Consider the following 21029-nt stretch of genomic DNA (forward strand, 5'->3'; position numbering starts at 1 on the left):
TTAAATATATAAGTAATGTATTTATATTAAAATTTTGTGGTGATATTTATATTAACATGTTTTTGTTACTTTAAGACTAAAATAAATGTAAGAGTTTTGGTCTTCTTACCAACTAAAAAAGTATGAATAAACGTACTAACAATTTTTTATTTCTTTCATGATTTCGGAATTGGATGGTTTTTTTTTTAATATATGTTTATTTTGTTTTTAAAAATATTTCAATAATGTATATACATTATTGTTGTCTTTATTAAGACTTTTGTGGATGATATTAGTTTGTTGTTGTGAGTTTGAAACTAAAGAATATATAAATATCTTTCAATATTGTTTGTGATTAAAACTCATACAAAACAAATAAAATTTTGTATAAATTTATGTAAATGTATACATAATTAGTAATCATTAAACTCATTCAAAAAGTCTACTGATACATTCACATTGTAGACAATATAAACCTTCAAACATACATGCTAATATCATTATAACATAATATAAAATATTTGTTGCCTCTATTTGGACTTTTGTGGTAGTGTTTATACTGACCTACATGTATGAGTTGTTTGTGATTTTTTGCATTTTTTTAAAATTCATGATTCTTTTAGTTTTTAATATAGATTTATTTATTTTATTTACAATATATTTGCCTTTACTTGAATTTTTGTGTTATCATTGATTATGTTAACAAGCTTTATGAATTTGAGACTAAAACAAATGTTAAGAAATTAGGGTTTTAGTAAAACTGAAGCATAAGATAAAAAAAACTAACAAACTAATTGTTTTTTAATACTGTTTGTAACAGCGTAAAAAGATAAAAGCAGAGCCACACCCCTCTCCCCACACAGTGCCTTTTATTTTCTTTTTCTTTTTCTCTCTTCATATTCTTTTCTCTTCCTCTTTCTTAATTTTCTCTCCCAATATTCATCTATTTTAGAATCTAATCGGACCACGTTGTAGCTGGCGAGTTAAGGAACATTTCTACCCTATCAGATTTTCAAACAGAGTAAGTTCATTTTTGCTCTAAAGTTCCTTTGTTCTTTATTTTTCCTTAAGATTTAGTCATCAATCTTGGTGGGGTCAGTTGAGAAGTTTAATCCTCTCAACTTATTCTACTATATACTGAATTTTTGTTCTGTTTGGATAACTTGCATTAGGCCCGTAAATCTTGAAGTTTATCCAGACTGTGGGAAATAAAATTCTAAAAGTTGCTTGAGGTAAGGGAAGCTAAATTTAATTTTTAATAGCACCCTAGGATAGAAGATATGAATGCGAAAAGGACGTGGTCCCAATATTCAATTTTTCTTGCAGGGATGTTGTGTGTTATATATATTGGGTTGTTTGTTTATATATTATTTAAATTTGTGGAAATATTAGGTTTTGATGATTTAGTATTAAAGTGTTATTTTTTTTATGTCAAATAGACTTTTGAATATTGTGGATTACTTTTGAAATGATATTGTATGACGGAATGGTATGGAATTGAATTCATACATTTGGGATAATGTATGGACTGATGTTTGTTGTGTATTAAGTATTGATGCCTATGTGGTAACAGAGATCTCCGAGCTTCACTGATGATCTAAGTCACATAGATTAAGACATCAGGTGGTGAGAAGCTGATGGGGGAGTTCATGCACACCGTGACATATGAGATGTACGACTTTGGTTGTATTGAACTTACCCTGATCTTTTCTGTTGGATTCGCTGATAATCTTTGGATCAGGTGTTAGTCTCTGGTAGGACTGACTTAATACGGATCTTCCGGAAGACGTTGTTTGTTGAATATTCTGGATGTGTAGATCCATGTGAGATCTATGTGATTGTTTTATGTTGGAATTTGAAGAAGATTGAATAATTGAGAAATTGACCATGTAATTTGATTTTCTCTTTTAATTTAATTTCATATATTATAAAATTTTATTTTCACTAGCTTACCCTTGCTTTTTGTGTTGTGTTTAAACTGCGATGACTGTACTATGTACACGAGCAGATGACCATACAGGTGCAGGAAAGTCTTAGAGGTTTCAGAGTTTTATTTTGAGCTATGAATATGTAAATATTTGTATTTCTATAAATCCTAATAATGTATTAGGAATGTTTTGAAAAACTTCAAATTTGTATAGAAATACGTAGAACTTGTATTGTAATAGTTAGATATTATTTTCTGGGGTGTTACACTGTTTATGTGTTTCTTCCGTTCTTTCAAATTTGGATCATTCTTGATTTTTTAATATATATTTATTTTATTTTAAAAATATCTGAATAATGTATTTATATTATTTTTGTCATTTTAGGACTTTTGTGTCCAACATAGGAATTGAGTTGGAGTCGGTGCCGACAAAAATGAGAAACATGCCAGATAAATATTTTAAATAAACAAAATGAGTTTAATATGACATCATTTTGCAGTAATTAGCTACAAAATCACTTATTTTATCTGTTTATAAATAAAAAAATAAAAAAATTTCATGATAAAATGCATGAATACATGGATGATAAAATTTGTCAAATGATGATAATTTAACGGTAAAATGTGTAATTTAGTAAATATGTTATTCTTTCTTATAATCTTTATCGTCAACAAAATGTTATTATTTTTATCTTTTCAAATACTTTTTCTATTCTTTTTAGCATTTTTAATTTTTTAATATTATTTATTTATTTGTCATCTGTTAATCAAATAAATACTACTATAGTTAAAAACAAATATAGATATTGATTTGATTATAAATTGTTTAAGAATTAAAAGGTATTTACCAAACTTGTTGAAGAGAATCAACTTAATTATAAGTACTTATGTACGAGCTGACAATAAAAATAAATAAATAAATATATTTACTACAACATTATATTACCAATTTGTATTTTTTTTTTTAACTTGTACAATACATACGTTTATAACTTGGAGGATGAAGTAGATGTAAGAGTTTAGGATGTTTATAAAAATTAAGCAAAAGCATAAAAATCTAGATTTTTATTGTGATGTTTATATTAACTTTATCATGATATGTTAATAATATAGTTATACATTATAATGGTGACTCCATTATAATCACCTCATAACACCATTTAATCTTTTAAGATATTTTTATAACCTTCAGGTTTAGTTCATCTATACCAGAATATCTATCATTCATTTTCATTCAAACTTGTAATATGTATAATAAAATGTTTGTTTCTTTGGATAAGAATTCAAAGTGAAAAATCAATAAATAACTTGAGACAGAAATTGTGAATAACGTTGTTTTTTCATTTGTTATGCTTTAAACAATAAAAAGAGTTATAATATATTTTAGATAAATTAATGTTAAAAATTTGTAATTTCTTTTAGATTTGATATGTACTATCATTTTAATATTACGCTTTGATTGTTAGGTTAAATATGTCAAAAGAAAGTGAGTTTATTTCTTTCACAAACAAAATTTGAAGATGCAGACAAAGGAAATGTGGCAACAAAAGTAGAACACATTTATTTCACAAGTAAACATTGATCAAATCTCTCATACAATATGATGTGATAAGATTCTTGATTTACATTGAAATTAAACAAAAACAAGTGCATAGAACATTCTCCACTTATTTATTTTGCTACAATTCTCATGACTTCTTTTTCCCCATTATATTAAGACCACCTCACAAGCCATTCAAGCTTTCCTATAATACAAAAGTCTGAGGCCAATTCCAAATATCATTCCACATCCATATCCTATAACCACTGGTTCCCATCCAAATCCAAATCTCTCTTCTCCCAATAAGCTCGGAGAAGATGGAGGGTTTTGTTCAGTGTTGTTGCAATTCATTGACAATGGAAACCCACATAATCCCGAGTTTCCTAGGTAGGAGTCATTTGAAAAAGTCGCAAACTGTTTTCCTTTAGGTATTTCTCCCACAAGCTGGTTATTGGAAAGATTCAAGACTGCTAGAAAGTTCATATTGGTTAATTCTGTTGGAATCCTACCAGTGAACATATTTGAAGAGAGATCCAATGATTCTAAGTTTGTCAAATATCCAATGGATTTGGGAATAAGACCACTTAATCTGTTATGGGAAAAATTGAGTCCTCTAAGAGCGTGAAGCTCTCCAATTACATATGGAATTTGTCCTTCAAATTTGTTTTGAGATAAATCAATGGTAAAAAAGTTTCTTGGAATTTTGTGGAGTGTCATACTTATCGCTTTTGTTGTTACAGTTACAGATTCATACATATATTCAGTTATATATAGAATCATAACATTTAGGGATGCACTGACTTGAGTAAGTGGTGTGTTCATGTAGAACTCGCTCCCTTTATATTTAATGACATTCTTCATGGCTTTAAAATTTTGTATATAGGTTTTTGGTATTGGACCATTGAAATAGTTGGATGAGATATCAAAAATAACAATACTTGAAAACCCATACTTTGTCTTTAAATTGGCAATGGGACCATAGAATTTGTTGGCTCGCAATACCAATATTGTCAACTCTGGTAGAGTTTGAACCCAATGGGGAAATTTATCCTCAATTTGATTGTTGCCAACATCCAAGATCTTCAGTTTTATGCAATTAGACAAAGATTCTGGCAAAAGACCTTCCAATTGGTTGTTATTGAGATTCAAAATAGTGAGATAACTATTCATTGAAAAGGTAGTTGGTAAAGTGCCATTTAGTTGGTTATTTTTTAGATCCAAAATAAAAAGGGTTTGCAAGTTTACAAGACATGATGGAATGATGCCTGTCAACTTATTGTGAGACAAGACAAGAACTTGAAGATTACTTACATTACAAATTGAGGAAGACATGTCGCCAATGAGTAAATTGAAACTAATATCAAGGAACTTGAGGTTGTAGTTCCTTGAGAATTCGTTCATTGGAGTTTTCAACAAGTTGTGGGATAGGTTCAAACTTTGTAATGAATCAACTTTGTGTAACCACTCTGGCACTGCTCCATTCAATTTGTTATCGGATAGATCAAGATCTATCAACATTGGGATTTTTCCTGATAATTTTGGAAATTTAGTTAAACCCACAGAAGATAAATACAATCTCTCTAAGCGAGGGGTGTTGGTGAAGAATGAAGAGTTATGAAAATTACTGAAGTTGTTTGATGATAGACATAAGTGAGTTAGGTTTACAAGGGTGAAGACTGATTGTGGAATATATCCATGTAGCTTGTTGTAGCACAAATATAAAGACTCCAAGGATTGAGATGAGATTGAAGGTATATGTCCAGTGAACTGATTATCTGATAGATCCAGTTCTTTCAAAAATGGCAAAGATAAACACCAAGCAGGAATTGTCCCATTTAGTAAGTTATCATTGAAGGATAAAAAAGTTAGGTTTGAAAGCCCTGTTATTTTGTTGGGTAGAGGACCCTCCAATCTATTCTCTGAAAGATCCAAGTGAAGAAGATGTTGAAGATTTGAAAGTGAGGATGGAATTTGGCCATAGAATTGATTGTATCGAAGATCCAAAACAGTTAAATATGGAAGGGTTAAGATTGAGGATGAGATTGAATCTTTGAGATAGTTACTTGAGAGATTGAGGGAAGTAAGATGTGTGAAGTTGGAGAAAGAGGCAGGGATTGTCCCCTCCAACATGTTCCATGAAAGATCCAACATAGTGAGAGAAGCAGCACTGCAACTCAAGTTCGGAAAATACTCAACACTATTCTCTGACAAGCATAAGTGTTTAAGTTTTGGTAAACAAAAGATGTCAGTTTTCAAATTTTGTCGAACTCCAGTGCCTCTAAGACTAAGACTAACCAAAGAGGTAGACAAATTGAGCGGACTCATCGAACTAGAAGTCATATTTACCTTATCCAAAATAAGCTCCCTTAAAACTGTTGTATTTTGGAGGAACTTCTTCCAATTGCTCTCTTCCCACGTTAACAAAGTATCAGAGAGATCAAGTGATTCTAATTTGGAAAGTTGTGAGATCTGGGAAGGAATTTCACCTCGAAAGAGAAAATCACCAGACAAATTGAGGTGTGTGAGGCTCACAAACCCACCAAAAGGAAATGATAATTGAGAGGAGAAATAATTGAAAGCAAGATTAAGTGATTGAAGATGAGAAAGACGAAAAAGTGAAGTGTTTGGAATGATTTCACCTGAAAGACCACTGCAGGTGAGGTCAAGGCCTATGACGTGACCAGAGATGGGGTGGCAAGTAACCCCAGACCATGAGCAACAATCTGTTCCATTTTCCCATGTTCTGGTCTTTGGAACAAGATTATCACAACGGAAATGATAATTGTTATCACTGAAAGAGGTCTTGAATTGGAGCAAGGCAGTTTTCTCATGAAGATGACATAAGGAATGGGAGGATGAGAAGTGAAAGAGCAACAAATGACAACACAGAAAAAGCAACCACCCCACCCATGACTCCATTTGAAGCTGTGTTTAAGGAAAAGGGTTCACTGTGATTTACTTAGAGCAATCAAAGATGAAGATTTATAGCCAAAATAAAATAGTTTGTCTTCATTAATGTTTTCAATTTCCAATTTGTCTTGGTCAGTGCCTGCAAAGACGGGGCATTTGGAATTGACTTTGGAGTCAATGCCCCAAACAATGGGACTTGGGTTTACTATTCCAACTACAAACAATAAAGAGATCACATGCCATATAAATATTTTAAATAAACAATATGAGTTTAATATCACATCATTTTGCAATAATTACCTACAAAATCACTTTTTTACTAAAATTAATAAAATAAATTTTTTTGATGATAAAATGCATGGAAAAACATGGATAATAAAATTTGTAAAATGATGATGATTTAACGGCAAAAAGTGCAATTAAGTAAATATTTTATTCTTCCTTATACTCTTTATCGTTAATAAAATGCTATATATTTTTAGACACATTTTCTATTTCTTTTTGTAGCATTTTTTATTTATTTATTTGTCATCTGTTAACCATATAAATAATAGTGTTTAAAAAAATAAAGATATTGATTTGATAATAAATTGTTTAAGAATTAAAAGGTATTTACTAAACTTGTTGAAGAGAATAAACTTAATTATAAATACTATGTACGAGGTCAACAATAAAAAGTTTGCTATACAGTAATAAATATATTTTTTAATTAATGCCTTGCTATTAATTTTTTTCTTTTCTTTATTTTCTTAGTATAGTTTCTAGGTTATAACGTGTTTTTTTAGTTGAGTGTGTAGACTCAACGACTTTAATTTTAATGCATTGGGCCCTTTTGACTTTCGTGTGTAAATTAATGACTTTTATGAAAGATGAAGCTTCAAGAATTTAGAGAAGGCAATTAATTAATTCATATTTTGGCAATGTTAGGTTAGAGTAGAGAGAAATATAGAATAGTTTTTTGTCTTGTTCAATCAGCATGACTTCTGATACAAAAATTTAATGTTATTTATGCAGAAAGTGAATAGAATCTATTAAATTATTTTTATCTAAGAACTTCCAAGTATTTCATATGATTTCTTTACTTCACAATGAATTTGTAATAAGACCTTTAGCCTTTTGTGTTAATGGTTTCATTTATTTCAAAATTAAAAAATGAATTAGTTAAGGTGACTGCATAAGGAATATAATAATAAACAAATTATAACAATAAATTAATTTATTGTTTTAATTGATTTCATAGAATTAGATTTATTTGGGTTTTAATTATTATTTTTGTTAATTTTATGTTTATAAAGTAAATGGTTTAAAAGAAGTGTTTATCTTTATTATTGAGTCAAATATGCAAAAGTCTAAGTGGTTTCTTGAATTGGAGCAACGCAATTTTGTCGTGAAGATGACATAAGGAATGAGAGAATGAGAAGAGAAAGAGAAACCAATGGAAACATAAAAGAAGAAACCAACCCACCCATGACTCCATTTGAAAGTGTATTTAATGAAAAGTGTTAAGTGTGATTTAATTAAAGGAATGAAAGATGAAGATTTATAGCCAAAATAAAATAGGATATGAAGATGAACACGGCATCACTCAGCTTATAATATTTTCATTAATGTTTCAATTTCCAAATTGCCTTGAAAGACGGGGCATATGGGTTGATTTTCATCTTCAAATAATGTATTATACTTTTCCACCAAAATGGAATTGACTTTAAGTCAATGCCCCAAAAATTGGGACTTGGGTTTACTATTCCAACTACAAACAATTATCCCAACACCACCTCTCATTTTTATCAAATATTTTTTTATTTGTTAACTAATTATTATCCAAAAAATAAACCCATGTTGTTTCCCTCTTGATATACATCAATACTAAAATATTTATAATTTTTTTTAATATGATATATACAATTTTTTTTATATTTTTAATACTGTATCTAAAAATTTAATAATATTTTTTTACTGTTCAACTATAGTTAATTTACAGATTTTATAATCGAAAACATATTTTACTATCAAAATTTTCTATTGTTTATAAATCAATCTATTAAATTTCTAATATAGAGATGACATGGCAGAGAAATATTTAAACTAAACAAAATAAGTTTAATATGACATCATTTTGCAAGAATTAGCTACAAAATGACTTCTTTTATCTTTTTATAAACTCAATAAAATAAAACTTTTGATGATAAAATGCATGAAAAAACATGGATAATAAAATTTGTAAAATGATGATAATTTTACTTGGAGAGTTGAAATTGATGGTAAGATATAGATAGAAAATTAAAGGCATAGAAAAAGGAGGAGCAAATATATTTAATATTCCTATGGTAGGTTTTTCCCACTTTCTAAATTTTCTCAGTGGAAGACCAAGACGATTCAAAAAGTCCACGTCTCATCTTTCAACAATAACCCTTTATTTATTTTTATTGAGAAGAGTGTTTGATTGTTCAAGACTCAAACAAAGGATAAGAATTTAAAGTTTAGGATTTATTAAGGTTAAATCAAATTTGTTTTGTTTTTATGAAGAAGTTGTTTTAATTAGTGATCGAGAATTGTACATTTTTTTCAATGATCAATGTTCCGACCTCAAGTCGTTGGACAGCATCGCTAGGGTCAATCACCGCATCCGAGGTATTGTCCGCTTTGGAGGTAGATGCTCCGTCACGGTTTTGTCCTTAAAAGGCGCCTCGAAGGGTGAAGGGAGGAGGGAGTATATAAACTGCCCTTGACCTCGATTCCTGAGCGATGTGGGATTGTATTGGCATACGGGAACGATCAACAATTTTTTTATGTAAATAATTTGAACTTTTGATTGAAGAAGTTCATAGAAAAGAGGATAATGTTTGTTTGTATAAGATAGAAGCAAAAGGTAAAAAGTTTAGGATTTGTTCGGCTTCTCTCAATCGTTGTACACACGTTTTTATTTTATTTTATTCATAAGTTGTTTTATTTCTTGACTCAGTGTTTGAAAATTGTTTACCTTTATCTTTATTTTTTTTATTATAAATATTTTTTTAAGTGCTTATGATCTATCTTTTACCTTTCTATCCAATTGTAACATGTTTTCGTGAGATTAAGACCAAAGTAAGTGTAACAGTTTTGGTCTTAGTAAAACTAAAGAAAAAAGTATGAGAAAAATACTATCAGTTTTTTTATTTTTCCAATCACTGAAGAAAATGAAGAGTTTGGATAACCATAAGACTGAGACAAAGTGTAAGTGCAAACATACTAAATACTTTTTAATGCAATTTCTGATTCTTGAATTGTTTTAGAATTAGATTGTTTTGAAAATTTAAAAATATATTATTTTGTTTTCAAAATATCCTAATAATATATTTATATTATTGTTGTCTTTAAGTGTTGATACTAATCGGCTTTATTATATAATATATTTTAAAATAATATTGTTAAAATTAAATATACATATATATATATATATATTAATAACAAAATTAGATCATGGGTAATTCAAAGAAAGTTTAAAAAATATACCTGATTTTCTCATTAAATTATTAAATTATCATATGACATCATATATTGAACAATCAAATATAACACCCCATAATTTACATATAACTATTATAATAAAAGTTCTACCAGTTTCTATACAAACTTGGAGTTTTTCAAAACATTCCTAATACGTGATAAGGGCATATAGAAATACAAATATTTACAACATAAGTTTCAAAATCAACGTCTTAAAACTCTTCTGATCCTCAGACACCTGTAAGATCATGTGCTCGTGTACGTAGTGCAGTCATCGCAGTTCAAACACAGCAAGAAAAGCAATGGTAAGCTAGTGAAAATAAAATTTTATAATATACGCAATTAAATCAAAAGAGAAAATCAAATTACATGATCAATTTCTCAAATTATACAATCTTCTTCAAATCCCAACATTAAAACAATCACATAGATCTCACATGGATCTACACATCCAAGATATTCAACAAACAACGTCTTCCGGAAGACCCGTATTAAGTAAGTCCTACTAGAGACTAACACCTGATCCAAAGATTACCAGCGAATCCAACAGAAAGGATCAGGGTAAGTTCAATACAACCCAAGCCGTGCATCTCATATGTCACGGTGTGCATGAACTCCCCCATCAGCTTCTCACCACCTGATATCTTAGTCTATGTGACTTAGATCATCAGTGAAGCTCGGAGATCTCTGTTACCACATAGGCATCAATACTTAATACACAGCAAACATCAGTCCATACATTATCCCAAATGTATGAATTCAATTCCATACCATTCCATCATACAATATCATTCAAAAAGTTATTCACAATATTCAAAAGTTTATTTGACATAAAAAAATAACACTTTAATACTAAATCATCAAAACCCAATATTTCCACAAATTTAAATAATATATAAACAAACAACCCCAATATAAATAAACACACAACATCCCTGCAAGAGAAATTGAATATTGGGACCACGTCCCTTCCGCATTCAGATCTTCTATCCTAGGGTGCTATTAAAAATTAAATTTAGCTTCCCTTACCTCAATTGCTTGCTTTCCAAGCAACTTTTAGAATTTTATTCCCCACCGTTTGGATAAACTTCAAGATTTACGGGCCTAATGCAAATTATCCAAACAGAACAAAATTTCAGTATATAATAGAATAAGTTGAGAGGATTAAACTTCTCAACTGACCCCACCAAGATTGATAATTAAATCCTAGGGAAAACAGAGAACAAAGGATATTTAGAGTAAAAATGAACTTACTCTGTTTGAAAATCTGATCAGGTAGAAATGTTCCTTAACTCCTCTGCTACAGCGTGGTATGATCAGATTCTAAAATAGATGAAGATTGGGAGAGAAATTAAGAGAGAGGGAGAGAAGAGAATTGGAGAGAGAGAAGAAAAAAATGGTACTGTGGTGTGAAGAAGAATGTGAGGCACCACGCTCTTTCTGTTTCTTTAAAAAGTGTCGTTACATCAATTATAATTATCACCTCGTGTTATTACTTAATTAAGGATAGAAATTTAAAAAGTTTAACGTGGATTAAAATTTCGATTAGAAACTAATTATTTTAAAAAAAAAAAGTTTACATCAATTAAAATTTAGAATAGAAACTAAAAACACTTAAAAGATTTAAGGATACAAAAACAAATCGTAAATGTGGCCCAATAACATGTGCCCCACCACACCACATTCTAATTCTTTATCTCTTATTTTAATTATTTTTAAAAAATAAATATTAAATTCATAATTAATTAAAGAGTGGGACCAGATTTACTACAACATCACACATACACAAAAGTATCTTAAAAAACAATGTTGTAGAAAACAGTTATGATTTGCTAAAGGCTGATTCTTCTTGCACTTCCATACCTTCTTCTCTCACCTCCATAGATTTTCGTATTTTCAAAATTGTCCCTCTATAATATTCTGGATTACATAATCTGGAAGTCATTTTTCAAATTTGTAATTAGCTTCCGGATTATATAATCCGGAAGTTTTTTTTCAAATGCATGATTACTTTCTGGATTATATAATCTGGAAATCTTTTTTAACTTCCGGATTATGTAATCCGGAAGTCTTTTTTCAAATGCATTTCCAGATTACATAATTTGGAAGTAATTCTATGGAGGTGGCACAAGAAGGATAAAAATGTATTTTCATGTTGTGTATGGAGGTGCCAGAAGAAGATATGGAGGTGTAGGAAGAAACAGTCTTTGCTAAACAGCCATAGCTTGACATAAGTGGCCCAAATTAGAGAGAACAAATGAGTCCAAAAAAGCCGAAAGAGGAGATTCCACAAACGAGTTCAAATAAGAGTGTTGACTGCTTCTTCCTCTACCTCCATATCTTCTTGTGTCACCCCATACAAATTATGAAAATACACTTTTATCATTCTTGCGTCACCCTTATAGATTTGTAACAATTTAAAAAAATTATATATATTTTGGATTACATAATTTGGAAGTTAATTTTAGATTCGGAAATAGCTTTCAGATTATGTAATCCGGAAGCCGATCTCATATTAGAAAAGACTTCTAGATTATGAAATCAAAAAACTAATCACGCTTCTGAAAAAAAACTTTCGGATTATATTATCCAAAAACTAATTTCATATTAGAAAAGACTTCCAGATTATGTAATCCAGAAACTAATAACTCATTTGAAAAAAGACTTCCGGATTACATAATCCAGAAGCTAATTATGAATTTGAAAAATGACTTTCAGATTACGTACTCTAGAGTATTACAGAGTATTACAGAAGAGCATTTTTGGAATACAAAAAATTATGGGAATGACAGTAGGATGTATAGATGTGCAGATTGATTGTACCAATTCAATGTCTTAGTGTGTTTCATGTATTAAAAGTTTGTTTCTATAATGAGAATGTAATATTTTTTAGAGAATTTTTTTTTTATACCCTGAACAATAAAAAAAACACACATTTAATGTTTTTATAATAATATAATAATATTTTTAATTAAAAAATAGAATAAAAATGAATAAAATATTAATTTATCAAGGTGTGAAGTGTATGTTTTTATTGTTCACGATGTTAATATATCAACACCCTAATTTTTAATATCTATGACAAGATTTGAAAAATAAATTTGAGAATTGTATATTTAAAAAAACATGTCCATATTATTGTATTTGTTAAATTTTTATTTCCATGAAAAGAGGTTATGTGAAACCGTGAATTAATTATTATCTCCATTATAAGCACCTCTCAACACCACTAAATCTTTTAAGACATTTTGATGACCTTCAAACGAAGGTTTAGTTCACCTCTACCAGAATATCAAGACGTTTATCATTCATTTTCATCCAAACTTGTAATATGTTTAATAAAATGTTTGTTTCTTTGGATAAAAAAATTTCAGAGTGGAAAATCAATAAATAACTGGAGATAGAAATTGTGAGTAACATTGTTTCTTCATTTGTTATGTTTTTAACAATATAGAGTTATCAGATTTTAGATAATTTAATCTGAAAAAAAATTGTAATTTATTTTAAATTTGATATGTACTATCATCTCAATATGACTTGATTGAAAGATTAGATGTGTCACAATAAAGTGAGTTTATTCCTTTCACAAACAAAATTTGAAGACGCAAACAAAGGAAATGTGACAACAAAAGTAGAATACATTTATTTCACAACTAAACATTGATCAAATCTCAAATACAATATGGTCTGATAAGATTCTTGATTTACATTGAAATTGAATAAAAACAAGTGCATGGAACATTCTCCACTCATTTATTCTGCTACAATTCTCATGACTTCTTTTTCCCCTTTGTATTAAGACCACCTCACAAGCCATTCAAGCTTTCCTATAATACAAAAGTTTGAGGCAAATGCCAAATATCATTCCACATCCATACCCTATAACCACTGGTTCCCATCCAAATCCAAACCTCTCTTCTCCCCAAAAACTCAGAGAATATGGAGAATTTTGTTTAGTGTTGTTGCAATTCGTTGACAATGGGAACCCACACAATCCCAAGTTTCCTAGGTAGGAGTCGTTTGAAAAAGTGTCAAACTGTTTTCCTTTAGGTATTTCTCCCACAAGCTGGTTATTGGAAAGATTAAGGACTTCAAGAAAGTTCAAATTGGTTAATTCTGTTGGAATACTACCGGTGAACATATTTGAAGAGATATCCAATGATTCTAAGTTTGTCAAATATCCAATGGATTTGGGAATAAGACCACTTAATCTGTTATGGGAAAAGTTGAGTCCTCTAAGAGAGTGAAGCTCTCCAATTACATATGGAATTTGTCCTTCAAATTTGTTTTGGGATAAATCAATGGTTACAAAGTTTCTTAGAATTTTGTTGAGTGTCATACTTATCGCTTTTGTAGTTACAGTTACATGTCCAACTGTAGCACTTTGGGACCCATTAAGTGACACAAATGCAATGTCCTCATATAGCTCACTCTCTTTATATGGAAAGACATTCTTCATGGCTTCGAAATTTTGTATATAGCTTTTTGGTATTGGACCATTGAAATAGTTGGATGAGATATCAAAAATAACTAAACTTGAAAACTCATGCTTTGTCTTTAAATCTGCAATGGGACCGTACAATTTGTTGGCTCGTAATACCAATACTATCAACATTGGTAGAGTTTGAAGCCAATGAGGAAATTTATCCTCAATTTGATTGTTGCCAAGATTCAAGATATTCAATATTGTGCAATTGGACAAAGATTTTGGCAAAGGACCTTCCAATTGGTTATCATTAACATTAAAATAAACGAGATCAGTTTTCTCTGAGAAGTTATTTGGTAAGGTGCCATTTAGCTTGTTCCTTTCTAGATCCAAAATATAAAGGCCCCACAAGTTTGCAAAAATGCATGGTGGAATGACGCCTGTCAACTTATTGTGAGACAAGATGAGAGCTTGAAGCCTACTTACATTACAAATTGAGGAAGACACGTCGCTAGTGAGTAAATTGAAACTAATGTCAAGGAACTTGAGGTTGTAGTTCCTTGAGAATTGATTCATTGGAGTTGTCAACAAGTTGTGGGATAGGTTCAAAATTTGTAATGAACCCATTTCATGTAACCATTTGAGCACTGTTCCATTCAATTTGTTGTCAGATAATCAAGCTCTATCAACATTGGGATTTTTCCTAAAAAATTTGGAAATTCAGTTAAACCCACAGAAGATAAATACAATATCTCTAAGAGAGGAGCATTGGTGAAGATTGTATAGTTCTGAAGACCACTAAAGTTGTTTGATGATAGACATAAGAGAGTTAGGTTTACAAGGGTGAAGACTGATTGTGGAATATTGTCATGTAACTTGTTGTAGCACAAATATAGAAACTCCAAGGATTGAGATGAGATTGAAGGTATATGGCCTGTGAATTGATTCTCTGATAGATTCAGTTCTTGCAAAAATAGCAAAGATAAACACCAAGCAGGAATTGTCCCATTTAGTAAGTTGTCATTGAAGGATAATCGAGTTAGGTTTGAAAGCCCTGCTATTTTGTTGGGCAGGGGGCCCACAAATCTATTCTCTGAAAGATCTAAGATAACGAGATGTTGAAGATTTGAAAGTGAGGATGTAATTTGGCCATTAAATTTATTTTGTGAAAGATCCAAGTGAATAAGATGTTGAAGATTTGAAAGTGAGGATGGAATTTGGCCACTAAATTGATTCTTTGAAAGATCCAAGAGAAGTAGATGTCTAAGATTTGAAAGTGAGGATGGAATTCATTGAGAGATCCAAGAATAGGAGATGTCTAAGATTTGAAAGTGTTGATGGTAACTCACCTCCTATAGTGTTAGCACTCAAATGTAATTCTTGAAATTTGTTTGACTGGGGAAAGACATTCGGGATTTGGCCACTAAATTGATTGAATCTAAGATCCAAAAAACATAGATGTGGAAGGGTTAAGAGTGAGGATGTGATTGAATCATTGAGATAGTTATGTGAGAGATCAACTGAAGTAAGAAGTGTGAAGTTGTAGAAAGAGGCAGGGATTGTCCCCTCCAACATGTTCCATGAAAGATCCAATATAGTGAGAGAAGCAGCACTGCAACTCAAGTTCGGAAACTGCTCAACACTATTCGCTGACAAGCATAAGTGTTTAAGTTTTGGTAAACATAAGATGTCAGTTTTCAAGTTTTTCCGAACTCTGGTGTATTTAAGAGAAAGATTAACTAAAGAGGTAGATAGATTGAGTGGTCTCATCGAAATAAAAGTCATATCTACATAATCCAAAATAAGCTCCCTTAAAATGGTTGCATTTTGGAGGAACTTCTCCCAACTGTTTTCTGTCCACGTTAACCGAGTATTAGAGAGATCAAGTGATTCTAATTTGGAAAGTTGTGAGATTTGGGAAGGAATTTCACCTTCAAGAAACGTATTACGAGACAGATTGAGGTGTGTGAGGCTCACAAACCCACCAAAAGGAAATGATAATCGATAGTTGGAAAAGTAATTGAAAGCAAGATTAAGTGATTGAAGATGAGAAAGACGGAAAAGAGAAGTGTTTGGATGGAGTTCACCTGTAAGACCACTGCAGGCAAGATCAAGGCCTATGACGTGACCAGAGATGGGGTGACAAGTAACCCCAGACCAAGAGCAACAATCTGTCCCATTTATCCATGTTGCGGTCTTTGGAACAACATTCTCGCAAATAGAATCATAATAGTTATGAGCATAAATGATAGAATAAGTGAGAGAGTTATTGAATTGGAGCAAGGCAATTTTGTCCTGACATAAGGAATGGGAGAATGAGAAGGGAGAGAGGAACAAATAGCAACATAGAAGAAGCAACCACCCCACCCATGACTCCATTTGAAAGTGTGTTTAAGTAAAAGTGTTTGGTGTGATTTACTTAAATGAAAGAAAGATGAAGATTTATAGCCAAAATAAAATAGGATATCAAGATGAACACGGCATCACTCACCTTCTAATATTTTCATTTGTTCCAAATAAATTGATTTGGAGTGATTGCCTTCAAAGACGGGGCACATGGGTTGAATTTCATCTTCAAATGTATTATACTTTTCCACCAAAATGGATTTAGTTGGGTTTAGTTTTCCAACTACGAACAAATATTCCAATACCACATCTCATTTTTATCAAATATTTTTTTATTTGTTAACTAATTATTATCCAAAAAATAAACCCATGTTGCTTCCCTCTTGATATATATTTCGATAAAGCAAATTCGGAAAAGATTATTATGTTTCAAAAATAAATTCGAAAACTCATTCTAAAAAATGAATTTTATAATATATTTATTTAGGGGAATTTGACATAGAAATTTAGGTGCATGTTCAAATTTTATCATATAGAAAGTAATTGTTATAAGTGAGTTAGGTTTGCAAGCCTAAAAATTATTCTGGACCGTGTAGCTTGATGAAGCCCAAACATAGTCTGTCTAACAAATATGGGTTGTTTTTCTTGCACATCCATAACTTTTTTTTGACATCCCATACATCAATAAAAAAAACCATTTTATCTTTTTAGATTCCACAATTCAAAAATATATATTTTATATTTATCTTTAAAAAATATATTAAAACTCTATAATGTAAAAATAACTTTTAAATTTTACAGTTCAGAATATTTAATTTCAGACAGAATATGAAAGGTATTTATTCCAGAGAATATAATGAGATTGTACTAACATTACAAGAAAATCATGAAATAAAAACCACTTTTTAGATAAAAAAATAATTAGTTTTTATAATGACTAAACTAGATACCATTTTAGCGACTAAAAAAAATTGGTTTCTAAATTAATTCTATTATTGTTAAATTATTTTAAAATTGGTGTCTAATTAGCAATCAAAGTTTTTGCTACCAATTATTTAGATTCTAAATTTGGTAGCAAAAACCTTAGTTGCTAATTAGACCACAATTTAGAAACCATTTAACAAAAGCAGAAACTAATTTAAAAACAAAAAATTGTTTAGTGTCTACCATTGTTTCTAATTTAGTCACTATAACAACTAATTATTTTCGTTCTCTAAAATTGATTTCTATTTCATGATTTTCTTACAGTGTAAAAACCCCAAAACCGAGTCTAAGTGGTTATTTCACTCAACACAAACATTAGTTTTACATTCCCTCAACTTCAACATCAAAATCTATTGTTGTTTTATATTTACTTGGAATCATTTTCTGCATTTCTTTGATTTTTCAACCACACATTTTTTAAGATTAAGTTAAATAATATTTTTACTCATAATGCACTATCTCATTTTCCATTTGGCTCTTGCATTAAAATAATTATTGGGACGCAAATTCCCATCATATTCTATTGTCACATAAAATTAAAAAAAAGTTACAGGTCATTGATTTAAATTAAAATATTTTATGAACACAACCCATTTCAAATTAAGAACAAGCATACATTTATTTTCACAAATTACACTTTTTCATGGCTCAACTTTGAGGCACCAAAAAGGTTTAACCTAACTAAACCCTTTTCTCAAATAAAAAGTTAATATTTCCAGTACTTTATATATGGGATGACAATAGAATTCAGAAAGTGATGCAACATACACTTTCTATTTTTTAAGGAATAAATAAATAACCTTTATCTTTTCATAGCCACTGCCATAAGAATACAGAGGGACCCTGCCAGCTATGCTATGTGTAAGTCACAACTCTTGCATTATTATTTTTATATATACATATACATATGTATTATTTATTAATTTTAATAATAATGACTGCATTATTAGTTAGAATATTAAAAGCATGATTAATATTAAATAATCATCTTAAATACTATAATGAGGCATTTTATTATTTAAAAACAGAACAAAAAATGTAGTAGCAGTTCTGTAAAAAAAATAATGGATATAGTATTATCTTGTCATGTTTCCTTACATGAAAAACTTGTTTATATAGTAAATACAGTGAATAAATATTAAAGATTGCAAAAAAAACTTAAAATTAAAATATTATGCGACTCTTAAAAAACACATCATTACATTATTATTCAAGTGTGTTGTCAAGTGGGTATATTTTATTAGAGAGGTGTCCAAATATTATTTTTCCAAAGAAAATTTGGAGAAAAGTATGAATGAGAACAACCTCAAATAGTTTAGTATAAGGTTTTTTGAAATGGTCTTGGTCTGAGAAACGGTTTTGAAGCTTGAGATGTTGTCACTGCAAGACAATGATCTGTTGTATTAAGAAGACAAAGTGAGAGAATTTAATGTATGAGAGTGGGGCCAGAACATCGTCGTAATTCAAATTCATGAACACAAAGCTCGCTGTCATGCACATTTATGAGAAACTTCTATTCACTTTTGTTTTTCTCTATTAATGAATCAAAATCAAAATTGTTGTTTTATGAAATGAATACACCAGTCAAATCTCTCCATAGTATAAAAATAAAGTCTTGTTCTTTTATTATTCATACTGTTATAGGTTGAATTCAATTTTGTGCCATAAATAATCATCTACCGATACTCGTATTTAAAGATATTAACGTCGTATTTGAATATATATATATATATTTTGTTATATGTCGAATTTGATTTTGTACATAAATGGTCATCTATTGATATTCGTATTTAAAGATATTAACATCATATATACAAATCGAGGGATCTGAATAATCAACCTTAAATATGAGACAACAATTATTGCTGAATTAGGTCAATGACAATGTCAAATACAAAGGAGATAGGTATAGAGTTTAGTACATATAAGAGAATACGCAAGAAGGAAAACATATGACTCACTAGGCTAAGAATACACTTATTATTGACTACTCTAAATGTTATAGGTCTGAGATCGCCAAAATTCTTATCCAAAACAATATTTATTTTATATGTTCAACATAGTCTTACCTCACTTATGAGTTGAGTTTAAAATAATATTTAAATATCTTTTTTCTTAACTCACTAAGTGAACCGTGACAAAATTTCAAACATGTTAAGAAGTGGACTTTAAGCCTAACTCAACCTCATAAAACCGGTTTATAAGATGAGGTTTGCACCCACTGAAATGTTCTCATCTCTAGTCGATGTGGGATCTCCAACACCCCCCTCACGCCGAGGCTATCAACTCGTGCGTGGAGATATATGTTATGGATGGTCCGATAACGGCCCGATAGCGGGTGACCTGATAAACCCAACAAATTCTCGTTAAGATGGATTCAAAAATGGCTCTAATACCATGTTAAGAAGTAAGTTTTAAACCTAACTCAACCTCATAAAATCGACTTATAAAGTGAGGTTTACACCCACTGAAATGTTGTCATCTCTAATCGATGTGGAATCTCCAACAGAAAATATTTTCAAATATAGTGATTCGCTTTCTATTTAGCCTAATATTTCAATAGACTTGAACATTTATTTAAACTAGTGATTTGTTTATAAATTTTTGTAATAAAAAATAAATGAGTAATATAAACAGTTAAAATAATAGGTTAATGATAAATAATTTAGACTTTATTAGCAAGAGAAGATATCATTATCTTGCTGTGACATCTGGAGCTTCATAGTGTTGTTGAGGCCAAGACTATTTCAAACCACCTTATATACTTTATTATTCGAGGTTCCTCTCATTCATACTTTTCTCTCATTCCAAATTTTTCTCTAGGAAAAACACCTTTTATATATATATATATATATATATATATATATATATATATATATATATATATATATATATATATAAAAGTTGAGTGAAAAAACTTTGTAAAATCATGGGAATGAAGAGACCAAACTATACAATAAAACATAAAATTAAATGAGAATTTAAATATATACTAACAAAATTAGCTGAAAATATAGAATCTTATTTTTTTCTTTTATTTGTTTTATTACAGATAAGAATGTATGAGTACAACTCTCTTTAAATGAGGCGAACTAGCTTCTAAAAAAACATACCTACTCAATGTCAGTGTTAATTATTTTACCAATTATAAACGTCATTAATTTATGTTTATGAATTAATAATAGCATTAAAAGTGGAGCAACCATAACTTTGAAGAAGAAGAAAAAAAAGAAAACCTCCATCCATTGACTTCGTCATTCATCTCTCAATGGATTAGATTAATTATGAAAATCTTTTATAGATCATTGGATGTTTCGGATTTAGATTTTTAATGCATATTTAGTATTATAATTAATAATTAGTTATTAAAGTAGCAGTAGTAAAAAGAAAACATAGACAAGGAGACTTTCACATCCTATATATATGACTAT

The 21029-nt window shown here is 29.8% G+C and overlaps 2 protein-coding genes across 2 annotated transcripts; both read right to left on the bottom strand.

Moving 5' to 3' along the window:
• Positions 1-3444: 3444 nt before the first annotated feature.
• Positions 3445-6418, bottom strand: LOC137825592 (receptor-like protein 7). Its single transcript, XM_068631292.2, has one exon. It carries the CDS (start codon positions 6363-6365, stop codon positions 3642-3644), a length of 2724 nt encoding a protein of 907 aa, XP_068487393.2. The 5' UTR covers positions 6366-6418; the 3' UTR covers positions 3445-3641.
• A 7192-nt stretch (positions 6419-13610) lies between these two features.
• On the bottom strand, positions 13611-16647 carry LOC137826090 (receptor-like protein 54). Its single transcript, XM_090293485.1, is given in 3 exon segments — positions 13611-14942; positions 14945-15552; positions 15554-16647. Coding segments are annotated over 3 exon segments (2985 nt in total). The 3' UTR covers positions 13611-13659.
• Between the last annotated feature and the right edge of the window lie 4382 nt (positions 16648-21029).

The sequence above is a fragment of the Phaseolus vulgaris genome, chromosome 8 (assembly GCF_051622355.1).
Source record: "Phaseolus vulgaris cultivar YP4 chromosome 8, ASM5162235v1, whole genome shotgun sequence".
Taxonomy (NCBI): Eukaryota; Viridiplantae; Streptophyta; class Magnoliopsida; order Fabales; family Fabaceae; genus Phaseolus; species Phaseolus vulgaris.

Bases quoted from the DNA above. Each gene is read 5' to 3' on its own strand.
- LOC137825592 (XM_068631292.2), bottom strand. From the start codon at position 6,365: ATGGAGTCATGGGTGGGGTGGTTGCTTTTTCTGTGTTGTCATTTGTTG.